General features: G+C 37.4%; 1 protein-coding gene across 3 annotated transcripts in view; it reads right to left on the bottom strand.

The window, feature by feature from the left end:
* The window catches only part of PPFIA1 (PTPRF interacting protein alpha 1), a 67,006-nt gene that overhangs the window by 18,179 nt on the left and 29,489 nt on the right, over positions 1 to 19,338 (bottom strand). For all 3 annotated transcript variants that reach the window (XM_064512815.1, XM_064512816.1, XM_064512818.1), the window contains exons 12-19: positions 18,532 to 18,594; positions 17,218 to 17,297; positions 16,724 to 16,874; positions 15,787 to 16,010; positions 14,552 to 14,786; positions 12,272 to 12,423; positions 11,347 to 11,519; positions 6,820 to 6,913 (exon numbers count right to left, since the gene is read on the bottom strand). In XM_064512815.1, the coding sequence (XP_064368885.1) occupies positions 6,820 to 6,913; positions 11,347 to 11,519; positions 12,272 to 12,423; positions 14,552 to 14,786; positions 15,787 to 16,010; positions 16,724 to 16,874; positions 17,218 to 17,297; positions 18,532 to 18,594 (1,172 nt within the window). The remainder of the gene's footprint in view (positions 1 to 6,819; positions 6,914 to 11,346; positions 11,520 to 12,271; positions 12,424 to 14,551; positions 14,787 to 15,786; positions 16,011 to 16,723; positions 16,875 to 17,217; positions 17,298 to 18,531; positions 18,595 to 19,338) is intronic.

Raw genomic sequence — 19,338 nt, forward strand, 5'->3', positions numbered from 1 at the left:
TCCCCCCCCTCTCCCTCCCCCCCCCCTCTCCCCCCCCTTTTTTCTCCTCTCCTCCTTCTCCTCTTCCTTTGGCCACAGTTATCTGAGGACACCCTTCTCAGGCTATCAATGTGAAATAAGTTTTTCTCTATGATATTAATGGTCAGAAACCACTAATAAAAGCAGTTTGAAAAAAAAAAAAAAAAGGGGGTATCCCATCTTATATGGGAATAAAGCAGGGCCGGGAAGAGCCTTTCGGCTTATTTATTGACAGAGTAGCCAATGCTATACAAGCAGCAGGGGTACCAGATTACCTGAAAGGGACTATCTTGAAACAATGTGCAATACAGAATAGTAACCCTTCAACGCGTAGTATTTTAGCCACACTCCCGGGAACATGGACTATTGAGGAGGGGCTAGAAAGAATGGCGCAGGTACTTGTAGGACCGCAAGCTATGCTAGTAGAGGCGGTGAAACAATTAGGAGAGAGCATGAGAGAGCAAGCACAGGCGTTGCGGGATAATATGCAACAGAATCAAAGACAGGTATTCGCTGCCCTTGCTCCTTTGCAAAATCCCGGTGGAAATACCCCCCCTAATCGACGATCGGCACACTGCTACCGATGCGGCATTGTTGGTCATCTTCGCAGAGAATGCCAAGCTAGTAGAGTATGGTGTCCCAACTGCAAAAGCAACAAACATGATGGAGCGGCTTGCTGGAAGGCTGGTTCGGGAAACGCCCAAAGAAGCGGGACGAGCCGCCCCGCGACGACACAAAAGGCGGCCTTCACCACAACAACAACCCAGCAACCCCCGCAGTTAACACAACTACCGACCCCCCCGGCGCCCAGCTCCACTCCGAACAGCATGAATCCCTTTGTCTTCGACCAGCCACCAGAGGGAGTCTCGGACTGGACTTGGCAACAGCAGTAGACGCCACCTTATTGGATACAAAGCCAACAAGAATCCGGACGAATGTCTACGGACCAGTAATTATTAATCATCATGAGCCAGTAGGTGCCTTACTGATTGGAAGATCGTCCGCTACAATGAAAGGATTACAAGTTTTGACAGGATTGATCGACAAGGACTATTTCGGGGAAGTACAAATTGTGGTTTCAGCAATGTTTCCACCTATGCACATACCACAAGGATCGAGAATAGCTCAACTTATTCCGCTTCCCCACCTGACTGAAGGGGTGGCACCAGCAAAAGAGCAACCACGAGGCTATGGTGCTTTTGGTTCCACTGGAAGTGCAGTATTACTGACTGTCGGAATGCATCAAAGGCCCCAACAAACCGTGACTGTAAAGTATAAAGAAGAATCTATACGCACTAATGCCTTATTGGACACTGGAGCGGATGTATCAATAATTAGCACTAAGATTTGGCCCCAACATTGGCCAACCCGAGAGACCAGCTCCACGGTAGCTGGAGTAGGCGGGGTCACCCTCGCCCGAAAATCATCGACGCTACAATGGACTATAGGGAACAAGGTGGTTAATTGCTCCGTTTCCATTTTACCCCTACCTGAAGGAGTGCAAGCATTAATAGGGCGCGATATCCTTGCCCAGATGGGTATGGTGCTTACCTCGGAACACCCTTTATAGCACTGGCCATTGCCTGGACTTTCCCAATCCCACTCAGCTGGAGGACTGATCAGCCTGTGTGGGTAGAGCAATGGCCGCTTAAACGGGAAAGTCTCATTCAAGCACATGAACTAGTAAAGCAACAGTACAAACAAGGTCATCTAAGACTATCTACCAGCCCTTGGAATACCCCAATATTTGTGATCAAGAAAAAATCCGGCAAATACAGACTTTTACACGATCTACGTGCCGTAAACAGACAGATGCATGACATGGGTGCTTTACAACCCGGGTTACCCAGCCCAGCAATGATCCCAGAAGGCTGGCACCTGCTAATCGTAGATTTAAAGGACTGTTTCTTTACCATAGCCCTCCATGAAGATGATAAACAGCGATTTGCATTTACACTCCCTGCTATCAATAGAGAGGGGCCAGACCAAAGATTTGAATGGACAGTACTACCGCAGGGTATGCGAAACTCACCAACCCTCTGTCAACTCTATGTCGATGCGGCACTTCAACCGTTACGTCAACAGTGGCCAGAGACCATGATATATCACTACATGGACGACATATTGTTGGCACAAAAAACCCCTTTTCTCCTGAACAAAATTTGATCTAATCACACAATTAAAGAAAAAGGAACTTGTGATGGCCCCGGAAAAGGTACAGGAATCCAGCCCCTGGCAGTATCTAGGTTGGCATATTTCGAATGCCACCATCAGACCACAGAAATTGACAATCAGGACTGACATAAGAACACTCAATGATGCTCAAAAACTATTAGGAGACCTCCAATGGATCCGTCCGGTTGTCGGCATTCCTAATGAACTTTTAAATCTGCCACGCCCCTTGCTGAAGGGAACAGACCCAGCGGCTGCTGTCACGCTCACAGAGGAACAGCAACGGGTACTCCAGGAAATTGCATCGCTAATTACTACGCGTGCTACGCACCAACGCCTGGAAAATCAGCCACTTGATCTTACTATTTTATGTGGCCCACAATACCTAATGGGAGCCATTACACAACACAAAATAAAAACGGGGGAAAAAAGAGGGTTGGCGGAACCCATTGTACTAGAATGGATAGCACCACCGTTACAACCAAAACGAACTATTCAAGAAAAAATTTCAACGCTGGCCGAACTCATTAGGACACTCTTCGCCCCTGACTTACATGATCAGCGTTGGTCAAATCTGACTGCAGCAATCAAACATAGAAGAAGTGAGAATCGTCGAGGCAAGCGTGAATTGAAAAAACTAGGTTCAGATTGTGTTGATGATGTAGAATTATGGGGGCCTGCGGAAAGGTTTTTCGCCGCAGCTTTAGCTCCTAACGTTGCAGTTGCGCATGCCATGTCTAATCTAAATAAACTTGCTTGTTGGGCTGTTAAACAATCAAATGTTACTACACAAATTCTCTCTGAAATGTCACAGGATATGGATAGCCTGAGACATGCAGTGTTGCAAAATAGAGCAGCTATAGATTTTCTGCTTTTGGCACAGGGACATGGGTGTGAAGATTTTGAAGGAATGTGTTGTTTTAATCTTTCTGATCATGGACAGTCAATCCATGAGCAATTGAAATGGCTAAAGGACCACACCCAGAGAATCACCGTACAGTATAATTGGTTTGATGATCTGTTTAGAAAGATGTTTGGTAATGTGAGTACCTGGATTTTGAGCTTGATCAAAGAAGGGCTACGTATTCTATTCATAATTGTATTAGTTTTAATTGCTGTAAGAGTGATTTTTGGCTGCTTAACACAAAAGCTTGAACAATTAACTAAAAAGGTCTTTCTCGCACAAAATAAAAACGGGGGAATTGTGGAGGACTGGCTTGAGGGCAGAGGTCATGTGAAGATTGAACAACTAAAGGAAGCAGAACTAAGTGCATATCGCACACAGTTGATGTGAGCCAAGTCCCGTATGAGAGTAAAAACAGCTAGAGCCAAGGACACATTGTCCTTGGCTCCAAGGTGTTATCAATGATTAGTCCTGGGAACTTGCGGGTGATGTAATGCAGAAGTTGCTGGGTAAACCAAATTGCTGTTACCAATAAGGAGCTCAGCTTTTGCAATATGTATGAGCCTGATTAGTCCTATGCTATATAAAGAAAGACCACACCTAATAAAGTTGAAGTACACTGATCACTCATATTGAGCGTCTGGGTCTTCCCTCCGTCGGCTCCTCCCGTGCAAGTTTCCAACATAACCCTACTAGGAAAATAAAGAAGCCTAGTGCAACACCATTATGTCACTAGATTAAGACAGCAAGTGAATGGGTAAATCCAGGAGTTGTAGCCAAAGGGTTTATGTAATGCTGTATTTCAAGTTTCACGGATGAAACCGAAGATGACTTATTTAGAAGAAGTTGACAATAGAGAAAACACTAGAAGGAGAAAAGTGAAGATGGTGAAGACAGTGACAGCAATGGAAATAAAATGATAGTGATGGAAATCACAGAAATACAAGGTGTAAAAACTAAAAGGCAATAGATATGAGATTTAAACAAACTAACTCCAGACAAAGCATCAATGGAAAGTTAATATTATGTATTGATTACAGGTATGTAATCAAAAACTCTTCATGCATAAACTTGTATTTAGGAGGGTTATCTTAAATTTAGGGTTGCTTTCCTTTTTGATTAATACAGTATTATTGAACATTTGTTGTGTACATGGAAAAGCACGAATACAGCTGTGGCAAACACTGTCAACAGTACAGCTCACAAAAGAGGAACAGCATGGACAAATCACTAAAAACAACTCAAATTTAGTAAGCAAAGAACGACAGTTTTACAGAAATACCCTGTAAGTGAACGGCCATGACTACCTACTCTGTTAAACAACTTTAAAAACCTAAGCTTAAAAAAGTAACTCCAACTAAATATCATCAAATATTTTCATTATAAAAATTCACACCATGCAAATTAAGATGTAACACTGAACTAGCATTAAAAAGATACGGGATACATTTCAGCAAAATGTTTTCACAGTAAGTATTTCTGAATCTAGTATCTCCTCTGATAATTAGACTTTTAAGATCTTCTTATATACTGCTAAAAATCCAAACAATTTATCATAAATTCACAACAATCCTAATAAAATAAGTATAAACTTACCCTGATTTTGCACTACCACATCAAATGGTAAACAAAAGGAAAATAAAACAATGAAGGAAAAATAGAAAACTAATATTAAACTGAACTCAAAGGCATACAAAAACCAGACAAATACCACATACTGTAATTTAGCTCTAACTATAAATAGGTTTTTGTGAGTAAAGACACTGAATACTGCCCTCAGCCTGTTTGTGTGCATGCATGCAGAAATCAAAAAGATAAGCAAATAGATATTAAAAACAGAAAAACAGTATAAACATTAGTAGTCATTATTGTTTCAAACACACAGGTAACTGGTATTCTTTGTCAAGCTAGTCTCATACTTTTAACTTTTTTTTTTTGGGGGGGGGTGGGTGGGTAATGAACATGTGGTAGGTAATATTGCTTCCTGTATTCAGAAGCCTTGGAAGGATTCTGGAACAGCTGAATTAAGCTATATTGCTAGGATTTTTAATTTGTTAGATTTGTTTCTCATGGAAGGTCAAAGAGCTCTGCTGCTGCTCTCAGTGGTAAGAGTAATAAAACTGTAAGTGTTTCCATCAGCACAGCTGTGCTTCATGCCTACTTTAACTGGAATCTCCAACACATCATGTAAGTATTTATCCATATTTTATGCATACAGAGCTGCCAAACATCAAACAATCATTTTATCTCCCAGCTTTAGCTTTAGACAAGTCAATTTCAAACTAGAAGTTTTCATTTGACAAATATACACTTGCTTTCCAAGAAGCTCAGCAAGTAGCTGACAACCAACAACATGCAACCATGTTGTTAATTAAAGTAATGTTAATAAATTTTTGAAAGACAGAAAAAAAATATGTATTTTTAATGTATACATATATCCTCTATATAATTTCTATATTTTGTTTTTATTTCTTAGTAAATATAATAATTTATAATAATATACAATTCTATTTTTATACACACACACATATATATTTTAAACAGAGACAAATCACAGTTTACCTGCACCTGCACTTTTTCTATTTACTAAAGCAAGGCAATATAGATTTTGTAGTATAGAATGAAATTTGTTGGTGGTATTGAGAAAGATCTAGATTGTTCAAGAACAGGCCTACCACTATTTAGATGTCACCAGGCTAAAGCTATTTATTCAATCAAGATATGGTATGATTTTAAAGCTTTGCAGAAAAGGGAAAATACCAGATCATAACAATGTAAGATTGCCTTCACTGTAACAGTCTGAAGACAGATTGTCTGTCATATAAAGAAAACCACATTCCATTCCGACTCTGCAAACCAACACACTGCTGGTTTTCATTAGCAAAAGCACCCGGCATTATTTTCATTTGCCAATAGAACTTAGATGTTGCAAGGAATCTCTTAGAGAGAGAAAATTTGTACACTTTCTCTTCAACATTCATTACTTAGTCTTCCAGAAGGCAAGCAAAAAAAGCAAGACATAAGTGTCTGATCTCAGTCAGCTTTATCTGACACAGGAGTAGTGACAGCCAAACAGAATAAAAGCAACAAAGTATATGGCCCAGCTCTGGAAGGGAAAGATGCAGAGAATGCCTGCTCCTGCTTACACAGGTTTGAGTGTCTTCTGTATTACCATTTGAGTATCAAGGAAAAAGATTTCAGCTGTTGAAATAAATGAGAAAGAATCTCAAAATAATCTTAAACAGAAGGAAAAATAATGTAGTGAAAACACAAAGGAACTAGCAGCTGCAACACAAAAGGGAAGAGTTTCAGAGTCACCTGTTGGGAATAAGCAAATACATCCAGAAGGATTCCCTACATCCAAAACATCTCAAGTGGCTCTTTCAAGTCTGGTGCAAATAGCAGCCAAAGACAGCTTTGGGAAAAATTCAAATGAATTAAACCCAAAGCAGGTATTAAATATAACAAATCTGGGGGGAAGGTTTGATAAGAGTCCACTTTTATCTCCAACTTTGTTTATCACTACATTTGAACAATACACTTTCAGCACTGAAATTAGTTTCAAACTTGGTAAGACCTAACTATTAAGGTTCTAGAAAAGTGTGTGTATGGGGGGGGGAAGTCTACAGGGACTCTACTAGGCCTAAATGCCTGAAAAAGACAGTCAGAAAAAAAATTACATAAATTCTTTAAAAACAGATAATTTAAAATATTAGATAACTTACTTTTTCTGCAGTTTCCTGTTTTTTTCTGCCTGACCTCCGAGTTTGCTGAGACCTAATGCATCCTGAGAGGCACCATCTGCTTCTGCCATACCAACTATAAAAAAAACAAACAAAACACACCAACTTCTTATCTCCAAGTTTTGGCACACAGTTACTATTCAAAAATCACTACTGCATTTCAAAACAGAAATATGTAATCCTTTGTAACATTACTGATCAGAAATACACACTTTGATTTTATCAGGAAATCTCCTTCCATTTAAGTGGCACAGAAACAAAAACAACAACAAAAAAGCTCATACCCCATCAGACAGGCCCATAAAACATCAGTTAAACACACACAGCAGTTAAAACTTGTAAAAAGGGCCATCCTAGAAATGTGTATGTGCTGAGAATATTTTTTTCTTAACATTGATCATAATCATACTCACTCTCCTATACTCTCTTGGTTATCACAGCCAAGAGGTGAGGCAACTGTAATAGTTATTCAGATACCACATCAAAACCAAAACGTGTAAATGGACATTTCCACTAGAAGAGCAGGTAGAGCAATGACATTGCAGGAAGTGGTGGGAGTGGGGGCAGAAGGAGGAAAGGGAGTAAGAAAACTACAAATACTCCTCTCCTAAGCAGTTCTCCACTCACATTCTAGTCTCGATGGCAAAACCTATATGGAAAAGGTGAGTTTTACTAGAGACTGGTGTCAGGACACCTCCAGAACACATCACATATAAGCTTTTTAAATTATAAAGTGATGTGATGTGAATGCTTTGACGGCAATTCCAGGTAGTGACCCTACCAAACTCTGACTGGAATATTCATAAAGGAGATTATGAAATGCGTATCAGCTTTAAATAATATGCTCTCACATGGACTAAATAGACATAATTCATCATTAGTAAATACAACAGTCACTATATTTACAATAGTTACCAGTACAATACAGTCACAATAGAACTAGCAATTTGGATAATCTTGGGGTTACCTATCTCAAAGATGCCAGTTTTCTGCCTCCATTTCAGATGTGTATCTTCATTTCATTTGATTCGTATTATACCACTAACAAAACACAGAAGTTATAAAACCTATAGGAAAGCTTAACTCTAAGACTTCCATGGTTAAGTGTTTATAAAACTGAGTGCAGTGATGACAGAAGTCATTTAGAAGCCAAAGTTTCCAGGCTTGCACATCACTACATTTTTTAGTTGAACTAATACTTATCAAAAATAGTGTATAAAAATAGGAAACACTTATGGACTCAGACAGATGCTGCCTAAAATCAGCTAGAATCAGACTGAGAAACTCAGGTTTCAGCTACCTTTAAGATCAATCTCATTGTTCCCAAGTCACCAATAGTTGGTGTCAATATTAAAGTTACTCTTGTATAATTCTTTCCATAAAGCAGAGAAAGGTAACCACAGCATTTACTGAGCCACCTGTGCTCATTTTAAGGGAGTTCCTTCAGATCCAAAGGAAAGACATCGCTGTTGGTGTCATAACAATAAAAGCCTCTCATTTCAGAGATACAGTTGAGATTTTTGCTTCATCGAGCAAGCCTCCACAGTTCAAAGGCCACGGAAAACAATAAAAATATATTGACTAACACTGTGGCCACTCATCTACTCCCCATTAGGCTCTACTGTCTATACTGCATTCATCTTTAGTCTTGGTTTTGATAAAAAAGCAGCAATGCTAATTCCAGTGTTTGCACCTCATCTTGCTCTTTTGAAGCAAGTTGAAGAAGGGCTTAGAGTCGTCTTTGCACTATTTGCTACGAGATGTTACTTGAGCTCCATGAAGAGGTAATACTCAACACTTGGAAAAAAAAGATGCTGACCTGTCCATTTCTTCCCAGCTGAACCTAATGCAGCTGATAATCAAGCAGAAGCAGAATGAAGGCAGGGAGAAAATCAATAACTTGTTCAGTATATGAAGGGTATAATTTTAGATATAGTATCTAACATGCAAGTCTAGCATCAAGGAAAATTCTGATCCTTAAACCTGGAATTTAACTTGCTAATATTGCCTATGTTGTTTTCTAACAAAGCAATAATGAATAAAGAAAGTTACAGAAAGTATTCCTAGGCATTATTAGCACAAAGGGCACACTGCCCCATCATCTTCATAGTAACTGATGACTACTGGTCCTAGAATTAGATCTGCAAATTCCCTATGCATTATGTGCTTTATTGGCATCTAACCTGGAAAAAAAACATGCTCACTTAATGGGTGGTATTTCACTGCATGAGTCACTTCAAAGTGCCACTTTCATTGATTCATCATGTCAAGCCAAACTTGGAAAATCCCAGTGATGACCTGCCATTTTAAACAGGTGTGCTTCTGGGTTACAATGTTTATTTGTGGATAAAGTAAAGCAGTGATCAGAAAAAAAAAAAACTTGTCACTAGCCATGCTGTCAATCTTGAGGAGTGTATTTTCAAATAGTGCAATGACTTGCAATGGAAATAGCCAGTATTTATTTTGCAGCAAGTGATAAAGAATTTTATGAACAAATGCCAGGCAGCTTACTAGCAAGAGACAGACCTCTTAGAAAATCCAAAGCAACAGACTTTGTATCTGCATACTGCATTGTTAGTTGCACTGGTTTTCACGGTCCTCCCTACAGATGAATCTATTGCAGCTTCGCCAACAGCACTTCTCCACTGACCGGATAGCACCACTCAAGGTTGCAAGCAGCTTTTCATCACGTATCACTGTAGTGGTAGCTTTATGCATACTAGCACCCTGACAGATACCTAAGTTGTCTTCAGACTATCTTTGATCAAAATCTGACCTTTTGCAGCTTTCTGCTGCAATAACAAGCTGTGTCAAAACAGGTCCTTTTACTATAAGGGTCCTTAAGAAATTAATACAAGAGAGATGACTTGTCACATGCTATATTTCATCTTGTTACAACACATATATGCCACGGGAAAACAATCTGGTGTTGCCTTTCAGCAGTACCTGCTGTGGAACTCTAACACAAGTGTTCTGTTTTTCTGAAGTCTACCTGGGATATATTTGCCTTATCCAAATGGTGTACAGCAAAGCATTTACTATAAGAGACAGTTAGTATGTAGTAAATGCACAAACTAAGTTACATTAACTGTGATGATAAATGGTTTCTGAGCATAATTTTTCAAATCCAGTTCTCAAATAACATTTGACAGTTCTTCACTAGTATTCTCATCTATTATGTAACTCACTCATCTGCCTTGTTTATGTTGTCTTGGAAATATTATTCCTTGTTTATGGGATGTGCCTATTACTAGTGGTACTTGTTAGGAACCAAAAGGCACTACAATCAAAATGGATGCAACAGCACTTTTACCCCAGTAGTTTTGTGCTGATTTATACTAATACTTGAAAAATGGGGCCTGCTAGCAAGGTCTCATCCGAGCTCCAGAACATATAACAAATGTCTTCAAGAGCACAGCTTCTGTTATTAATACATTAATAGCTTCCATAAATACAGCCACCTGGCTACTTGAGGCATTAAATTGCTTTGAAAGCACCAATGAACCAAAGTTGGCCTATATTAGAATGCAGACAGTTGCAAACCAACCTAAGAAGTATCAGATTTTTTTCATTATTATTTTAAAAAGGCTTGGAACCTTGATCTAGTTTTCCTGTTAAAAGAAACACCATTTTTAATTTTAGAAATTCCATCATATTAGTTGTGCTGCTAGTTTTATACACCATTTTGCTATGGCAAGCATTACCAAAAGTTTTATTGTCCTTCCAATTCTGTTATGTTCCATTTCAAAACAAATTTCTGTACTTTCAAAATGTACCCCTTTCTTATGATTACAACTCAACACTAGTTTTCTCCTGTTCAGTAACTGCTAACTGTTGGCCAAGAGTCACATACTCATGCAAGACTTGCTGTGATTCAACATTTACTGAAAGGCCCCAGGTCACTTGCAGGCATAAAGGTGGGCAGGAACCATCTCCTGCAATACCAGACTAATAATAAAATCAACAGATAGGACTTAGCTTTCTCTTCCTGATTCAGCTCTAGGAATTAAACTATGGCTTTCAGTCTCCATTATGTTGATTGATCAGTGTAATGAACTCTGTAACATAATGTATCTTTGTTATGAAAATCAGAGATGGAGTGAACTACCTAAGTACTGATATGCAAGAAAACAAATTTGGTGCTCAGTCTTTTTCCTGATGGACCCACATGCCTGCTTACTCAATTGTCTCAGCTTTGACACTCCGACAGCAAAGTACTTTCTATGCTAGGCAGGGATGGCAATGAGACTAACGCAATCTAACTTTGTCTTCCTTATGAAGGCATTAAGAAAGGTCTAGCAAATGGCAGAGTAAAAGAAAGCAGCAACTGACAAGCTGAACTTGCGCACTACAGTCATAAAAAGACCTACCAGAAAATTCAGTGTCACTAGTGTGACAAAATGCTGCACATCAGCAACAAAATAATCAGTCATAAACACACGCATACAGAGACATACATCCTAAAAATCACTTCCGCTCTAATATGCTGATAAAGATAAGCAAACCAACCTTGTCCTAATGTGTCTTTGCTGGTTTGTCCAGGTCGTCCCTTTTCTTTCTTGCCAAACAAGCGGCCAATAGAGGATTTGATCCCCTTCTTTTTGGGGGCCTTATGAAGGGAATCTTGGCTACTATTGCTGCTACTAGGATTACTTGCTTGCCCATCTTGTGAGCCTGTTGAACTTCACAAAAAGAAGAGTCACAAAGGAGCATAGGCACAGTAACATAGCAAAAGGCAACTTTTTTATTTTGTGCAAACTAATGAAAACTCAAACTGACTAATGACATCTATTTGCAGTTTTTAATGAGTCTCAAGGAACAAAACGGATCTACTAAAATATGTCATTGCATAGAACAAACAGTGGAAACTAAATCATGCAATAAGAAAGGAATATAATATATACTACAACAAGGACTTGCAAGTCACTCTTGCTTTTTAAAAGTAATACGAATTCAAGCACTTAAAGTACAATTCAGAAAAGCCAATGTTGACAACCTACATTCCTTACAAATTAACGGACAGCTGAAGTTAAAATTCTTGAGTAGAATTCATCCCCGGTCCTTACTCTAAAAACAGCACCCACCAATTAAAAATGATGATAATTTTGTAATTTTTTTACATTTATAGCTTAAATTCAAACTTACAAAAGGAAACTGGAATTCTGTCTCTTTCATTTTTAAAATATGAAGTAGATTTAATGCAGAATTCTGGTACCAGAAAAATTCACATAAAGCCACTTTCAACCATGAACAAAATCTGTACTGTTTATGCAACATACTTACTCATGTATTCACATTTTTCACTTTTTAGACGCATTTTAATATCTGTTAAAGCTCCTTTAAGCTCAATAGCTTTGCTGCCAAAATATTTTAGTCTGATAAACTGAAATACCAATTAAGTTACTGGTAGGTATGACTCTTCGCAGCTACTTACTTTCTTATGTCCCTGATATCTTCATGGCTCACTGTATGCAAAGCGCCTTTTTGGACTCTGTCCAAACGCAAAGATCGAGGCGAGGATGGTGGTGATGTCTCACATTTTATTGTAGTTTTATCATCTCGTACCTCTTCTCTAGAAGCTGGAGACTAATGGAAAATGAATGAAAACTTGAGAATTTAGTTGGAATATGTTACAACATCAATGCTACGCAAAAGATTAAAAGGAAAATCTATCATTTCAGTGTTAAAGGCTTCTTCTTTCCCTTACTATTCTGGAGCTGCATGTTTTACCCTTGAATTCTTTCTAAGTTTCCTGTTACCTCTATTGAAAAACTACTAAATTTCAATATTAGCTAATAAAATGAGCAAGCAGCAGTTGTCCTTTACTCATACACAGGGCTAAATTACTAAAGTAATCTCATCAGCTCTGTAAAGTCTCTCCTGTTAAACATTAAATGCTTTATATTCTTAATATCAAACAGCACATAATCTTGTTCTATTACAGGGTTACCCTGCAAACACTTCCTCTTATTTTCCTGTTTTCCATTAATGAGTTAGTGGGCAGGGAAGGAAAAGAGGCGGCACACCAGTAAATAAGCTCAAGATTTTTACCTTTCTACGGTGTTTCCTTAAATCACTAGGCTGATAGATGCATGCAAAGAAAAGAAATTTAGAAGAGCCATATTTATTGTAAACTGTAGCACAAATTGAAGCCACTAGCACAGATAAAATATATTCAGGACACTAACAGTAACAGCTATGACACAGAAAAGGATGCACAGTACGAAGTACTCTTCAAATGACAAAATATTTAAATGTATCCCTGAAGAGAATAAATAAATAAATAAATGCATTATCTTCAGCCAGAAAAGCAGTAAAGTACAGGTGGAAGTGAGGTGTTGCTTTTCAAAAGTGAGAAGATTTCCAGTTCTGTGTCAAGGACTCCTCTTGAGCTATGTAACAAAGAGTAGTTGTTGCAGGCAAGTTTAGTATGTTGTCTGCATTAGAGTCACTTCTCACACCTTAGCCATTTCTGCAGTTTTGTTTCCTACATAGCATAAAAAGCAGCTATACTGTGGTAACTCAAAAACAGAGTGCCAGCAATAGTTCACTTTCATACAGTAATAGTTTTCCATTGTGCTTCACCTTGGATATATGACTAGAGCTAGTATAATGATTTTGTTTAATGTAGGAAAGGTCAAATGATTCCTTCTTATGGTTAAAAAGAAGGAAAAATAGACCTTTCAGTATACATATACATTCCTTCTCGAAAGTTTGCAAAATAGGTAAAAAATATTTGCTTTTAAACACTTTTATAAGAGACCAAAATGAGCCCAGTCAGTATTTTACAGTCCATCTGCAATATTGCTGTTTGACAACATTCCTCATCTACCAATTGATACAGTATAGGCATGATGCAAGTGCAGTAATCCCAGACAATAACGTATATTAAGTATGGTGTTACGTGTACAACTATAAGTATGGTTTTTAAACGCATATGCAAGTCTGGAGACAAAAAAAAGGTATATAGGGCTATGTTAGAGGAGGAGCTTTTCCTAGAAAGTGCTTGCAGATACCCATATCTAACATGCTCCTCAGCAAAAAGTATTCCAGATCTGAGAAGCTGTTAGGTTTGCTCAGCACTCGAATAAAAACAAAAATAGCTGGAAACTTGTATCTTGTTTTTACAAATAGATTTACACACATAAAACATCTCCTAGAATGATTATTTTTTCTAAACAGTTATTTTAATGTCACAGAATGCATCCATCTTTGTCTACGCACTGAACTGCTAGCCTGAGCTACTACTTGCTCAAATACTAAGTCTAACAGATATTTGTTCTGCCTAAAAGTCTCAATAGGCTAAAACAAGATACTAGCATTCATTTCTGTTTTAAAAAAAAAAAAAAAGCGCGATATAAAACACTGGCTACTGTACCAGGGCTTGGGAAGAAAACATTAGTCCTTCTACGAAAAGGAAGTAGAAGGGAGCAAGACCAGAACAACAGAAGGAATACCTAGGCATAAGCTACCGACCATATAATATACCTAGGTTTTGAATCCCCTCTTTTTTTTTTTTTTTTTTTTTTTATATATGATTATGACTATAGCTTACACTTTTCAGAGAAGGTGAAAGAGAGCAGTAGAGAAACCTAAAGAGACTAAAATTACAACTGAATAAGAAGGGGTGGAAGGCAAAAATCAAATTAAACCTCCTCTTTCCTAAAGAAAAGGAACACCATCTTCTGGAAAATTAAAATTAATGGATACTTACTAGTGTCATGATACCTAGTCTGTCCACTTCCCGAGCTGGACTATGTGGGATCCGCCTTGGGGTGGAGCGGCCACTGCCAGGAGGGGAAGACCCAGCAAGAGAACCAGTTGCATATGGAGGAGAAATGGAGCTCATTGATCGAAAACGACCATGGGTGTCCAGGCTTCCACTACCTACTCTGCTTTCAATTTCCTCCGCCCGTTGTTCTGTATTTTCCTTTTCTTCTTGTATAAGTCTAAAAAGAAATTCCAAAGGAACATGACAGCCAAACCTCACACGATACTTAGAAGACAAGACAGCAACACTGATTCTTCTAATCCAACCAAAGAAAAACAGTACAACTGCTATTACCATTACACAGGGGTTTCTGTCAAGCTAGTAATACATAATCCCATCCACAAATGGGACTGAGGCTTTTTAAAAGAGGAAAAAAAAAAACATTTTCTTAAACAAAGAACCTGAAATGCTTATTTAGGCATATAGCAACTAGTTAAGGAGGGATGTTTAGGTACAGAAGGTTAATTTATTAAGTATAGCTACATATTAAGTTTGAACTAAAAATACCTGGACAACAGACAAAGAGAAGGCTAGATTTGCAGCTGAAGCGCTACTGTCATAATGCGTGTACTTCCACACACCTTACTTCCCCTGCAACATTAACAGTGTCCCTTTCACAAGGATTTTGTAAGGTTCATTTGGAAGGTGCTTTGTGAATCATTAATGAAAGTATTTTTCTATAAAAATCTATGTCATTTGACAAACATTTTACCATTAAATTAAAGCCTCTATTTCAGCCACAGAAAGAAGAAACAAGTCTTTCCAAAAGTATTCCATATATCTCAGCACTTCAAACTCTTATGAAAGAGAAGATATTTTGTCCCAAGAAACTTGTGCAGCACATTATAAAACCCGGAATGGTTACTCCAGGTATGATCAGTAGGGTAGCCAGTCATAAGAAGCTACAATTTAGCAAGTGTCAATTAAGTGTATACTAGTATCTTGTACTTTCATGTAACAGCTGTATCCACCACTACTACCTGCTATATAATTTTTTTCCCCCTCATGTACATTTAAAAGTACTTTACAAGTTGTCAGATACTATGAATTTCTATTCCTTCTCCCACCCAAGGAAACTGAGTGGGCAAAGAGAATTGCTTGTAACCACACACACACAAAAAGGGAAATTATTTTGATTTCCAGTGTCACAGAAAATCATAACAGCAGATAAAACATACCTAATCTCTTTGTTGATTGCATCCAACTGTTCCTGAAGCATCATGGCCAAAGTCTGAGCATCAGCCTGACCACTTGGTGACAGCAGATCAACTGAACTGAATATAGTCTCCCTATCATCCTCACCATCAGACACATCAGCGTCACTTTCAAATGCTTGTGCCACATTTGCCAATACACTTGCTTGCTGGGCTCGCTCCCAGTCTTGCTCATTCAGGGTCTGAACCTGTTAAAAGAGAATTGAAGATAAAATCCAAGCTCAAGTGGGAAAAACATGGCATTTTTACTGTTTTTCAACATGTTAAAAATATTTTTTAAAAGCCCACTTACGTGCTGAATGTATCCATCAAGACAGCAATATTTAGAGAAACATAAAAACAAAAGCTATAATGTAGAAAACTTCGCATCTTACAGTTAAGTGAAATTTAAAAACAGACAAAGCCAATGAATAAAGGATAACATCACATATCTTGGCCATATACACTCTAAGTTACTGCAGAATTTTGCTAACAAATCCAATGAAAATTTTGGAATCAACTTTATATAATGAGAACTTACATGTCCTGAAAGAGACTCTGAAATTGCTTGCAAAACAATAACATGTTAGATTAGTGAATGCAAGTTCAAATCTGAAAATGTACACACATAAGAATAGGACTGTTTCAGATTATATTTTACAGGCCTCTCATACTTAAAACAAATAGGACCGCAAAATCCCAACTTTACAATTATTTGATGACAATTAAAATGACTAGTAGCTGTGCATTAGTTAGTGAAACAGGACATAAGCAAATCTTAAAAATGTATTTTGATTTATAAAATCTAGCAGTTCTGTTGCTGTGTACTTGTATTCCACAAATTCTTCTTGCAACAGATTCGGTTAATCCATTTTGCTTGAAAAGTTTTTGTTGCTGTTATTTTGTTTTACTGTTCTATTACCTTTGAAGGTTCATCTCTGAGAGCTGCCAAACGCCCTTTCTGGGGACGCCTTAACACTGATGAGGTGCCATAGGAGTCTGTATGACTGTCAGCCACAGATGAAGATGTCATGGGGTATCTGAAATCTGGTACACTACCCAAATGTGGTCGGCTAAAATACGAAGAAACACTTTATCCTTAGGGATGGGGGGAAGGAAAAAAAACAAACACCAAGAAACCAAAAAACATCCAAACTATTTGTATTTTCCTACCAGTTCCGACATGTGTGTGTATGTGTGTGTGTATATGTGTATATATAAATATACACATATATATATATAAAAAAAATATACACACACACACACATATATATATACTTTTAAGTACTGTAACAGCTGCTTTATGTGCTCTATAATAAAGGTGTTTTATAGCTACAGCTAGTAAAAACATGTATAACTTTGCAAAGCGACTCTGAAGCAATTAGAAAAAACTGTATTGCTATTAAGTACTGGTACCTATGATGAAGTGATGTGGCTCTGAGTCTCACTTGGTCATTTTCAGCCCTTAATGCTTCAACATTTAACATAAGTTGATCCTGTAAAAAAATATATTAAAATAGGCTTAAAAAAAAAATCAATGTCAAATATTTTAAACTATTATTTAGTTCTTTAATCTCATTTCTATAAAACTCAGAACTAACTGATTTTAAATACTACCCTTCAACAACGTAAAACCTAAAAATGATTTCTGCTACACACTACAGCACCATCACAGAAAGGCATCCAAGAATAATTCTGTCCTCTCTCTACACCATGAATCTAGGTAATGACATATACTTTAAAAACAGAACTACTGAACAAAATTCACACTGCTTACTACAGTTAAGTGAGTATATTTAATAATAAGATTTTTCAAGCTTTGTGCGCAACAGGTCCTAAATGCATCCACTTTTAACTTGGACATTCTGATGCATTCTAGAGACTTGGAATTTAACTACAAAACAATTCAATGAATAAGAAGACAACTTCAGTGAAAGACTAAGAAAAATGGCTGTTGGTGACTGTCTGTAACTTGGGTGAAAACTGCTTGGCTACACATACAAAAATTCAAAGCACATCCTGCAATATATTCTGAATGCGTTCTTCATTTTATTATAGAAGCACAGCTTCTACAGTTTGGCCTAGCTGCTTACTAGAATGATTTGGGGAGCTGCAGTACACCTGTGATTTAATAAGCAATAATAAGTACTATTTTTGAACAGATGGCATGACCAAAAACTTTATTGCAAAGAAATGAAAGGCCCCATTACTATCATTCACGAAACAAACTGATCGGTTACCAGGGCAAGAAAACTGCCAGATAGCCTCTACTGTAAAGTTTAATAAATATTTCTCTTCCTGCACCCTTTTCTTAAAACCTTGAAATTTTACGTCGCAAGCATTTCATGACACCCACTGTTTTAAAAAAAACATACTTATGGGAAAATACCTGCCATTAAGTATATTTTGTTTTTCTTTTTACAGGTCAAGGTTATACATGCAATAGTATAAAAATTTATATATCAACTTCAAACTTTGGTAGGTTACCAATATACCCAGCCACTTCATGTATTCAGAAGTATGGTAACTATTATCTATAAAAGCATCATAAAACCCAGAAGCACTCAATATTGTAAACAAGCAATAACACCGAGAATTTACTCAAAATAAACTTTCTTTTTAAACAAAGTAAGCAATGTAAAATTTTACGGGGCACTTCAAACCTGTTCCTGGTACGTTGCAATACAGCAATTATTTTCCAATATAATAATACAATAATGTACATTATACCTTTTCATGTTGAAGTTCCTCTATTTGTTTTTTCGCATTTTCGATTTCTCGAAGAAGAGAATTCTAAAACAAAATGTATTGCAAATTACATTACTCAATGCTTACAACTCTTATCTTAACCATAAGCAAGGTGAGCATCAACAAATTTCAGTCACACCATACGTATATATATTAAGTCATAGATACCTTACTTATTGTGCTGACAGTCATTTCTCTTTGATTATAGCTAAAGGTTTATCCTTTCAGGTCTACAGCCCTTTAGCCTGTTATTCTCCTTTTGACAAAAATCAGTAAATGAGGGATAATTAGGGTGCAGCTAAAGTAGTTCAAATGCATTCACTGAGTGATTACTAAGACATTATTGTCTAATACTATGTTTTCCCATTGCTTTGATTTGCCTGAACTATAACAATATAGTAGTATCTCAGATGTACCATACCTCCAAAACCTGACTTAGTGGTCCTCATTAGCATTAGAGCAGCGTTCTTTACAATTACATCAAGATATCCCAATGACTCCATTAAGTGTACTTACAACTGCTACAATCTTTGTTCAAAGTGTTCCCAAACTCTAAGACTAAGAATCATCTGAGAGCTAAGAATCATATGACAGCTACAATGATCAAACAAATTTCAAATACTGAATTTGACCACAGTGATACAAAACAAAAATTAGAGATTCCCCTTCTAATAGGAAATTTATAAGCAGATCATTTTCTTTTCCCTCTCCATTGCTGCCAAAAAGTTCCATTAAACATATTTCCTGTGGGTAATACCACAATTTGCACCTTAAATCTGTAATAAAACT

Source organism: Dromaius novaehollandiae, chromosome 5 (assembly GCF_036370855.1).
Source record: "Dromaius novaehollandiae isolate bDroNov1 chromosome 5, bDroNov1.hap1, whole genome shotgun sequence".
NCBI lineage: Eukaryota > Metazoa > Chordata > Aves > Casuariiformes > Dromaiidae > Dromaius > Dromaius novaehollandiae.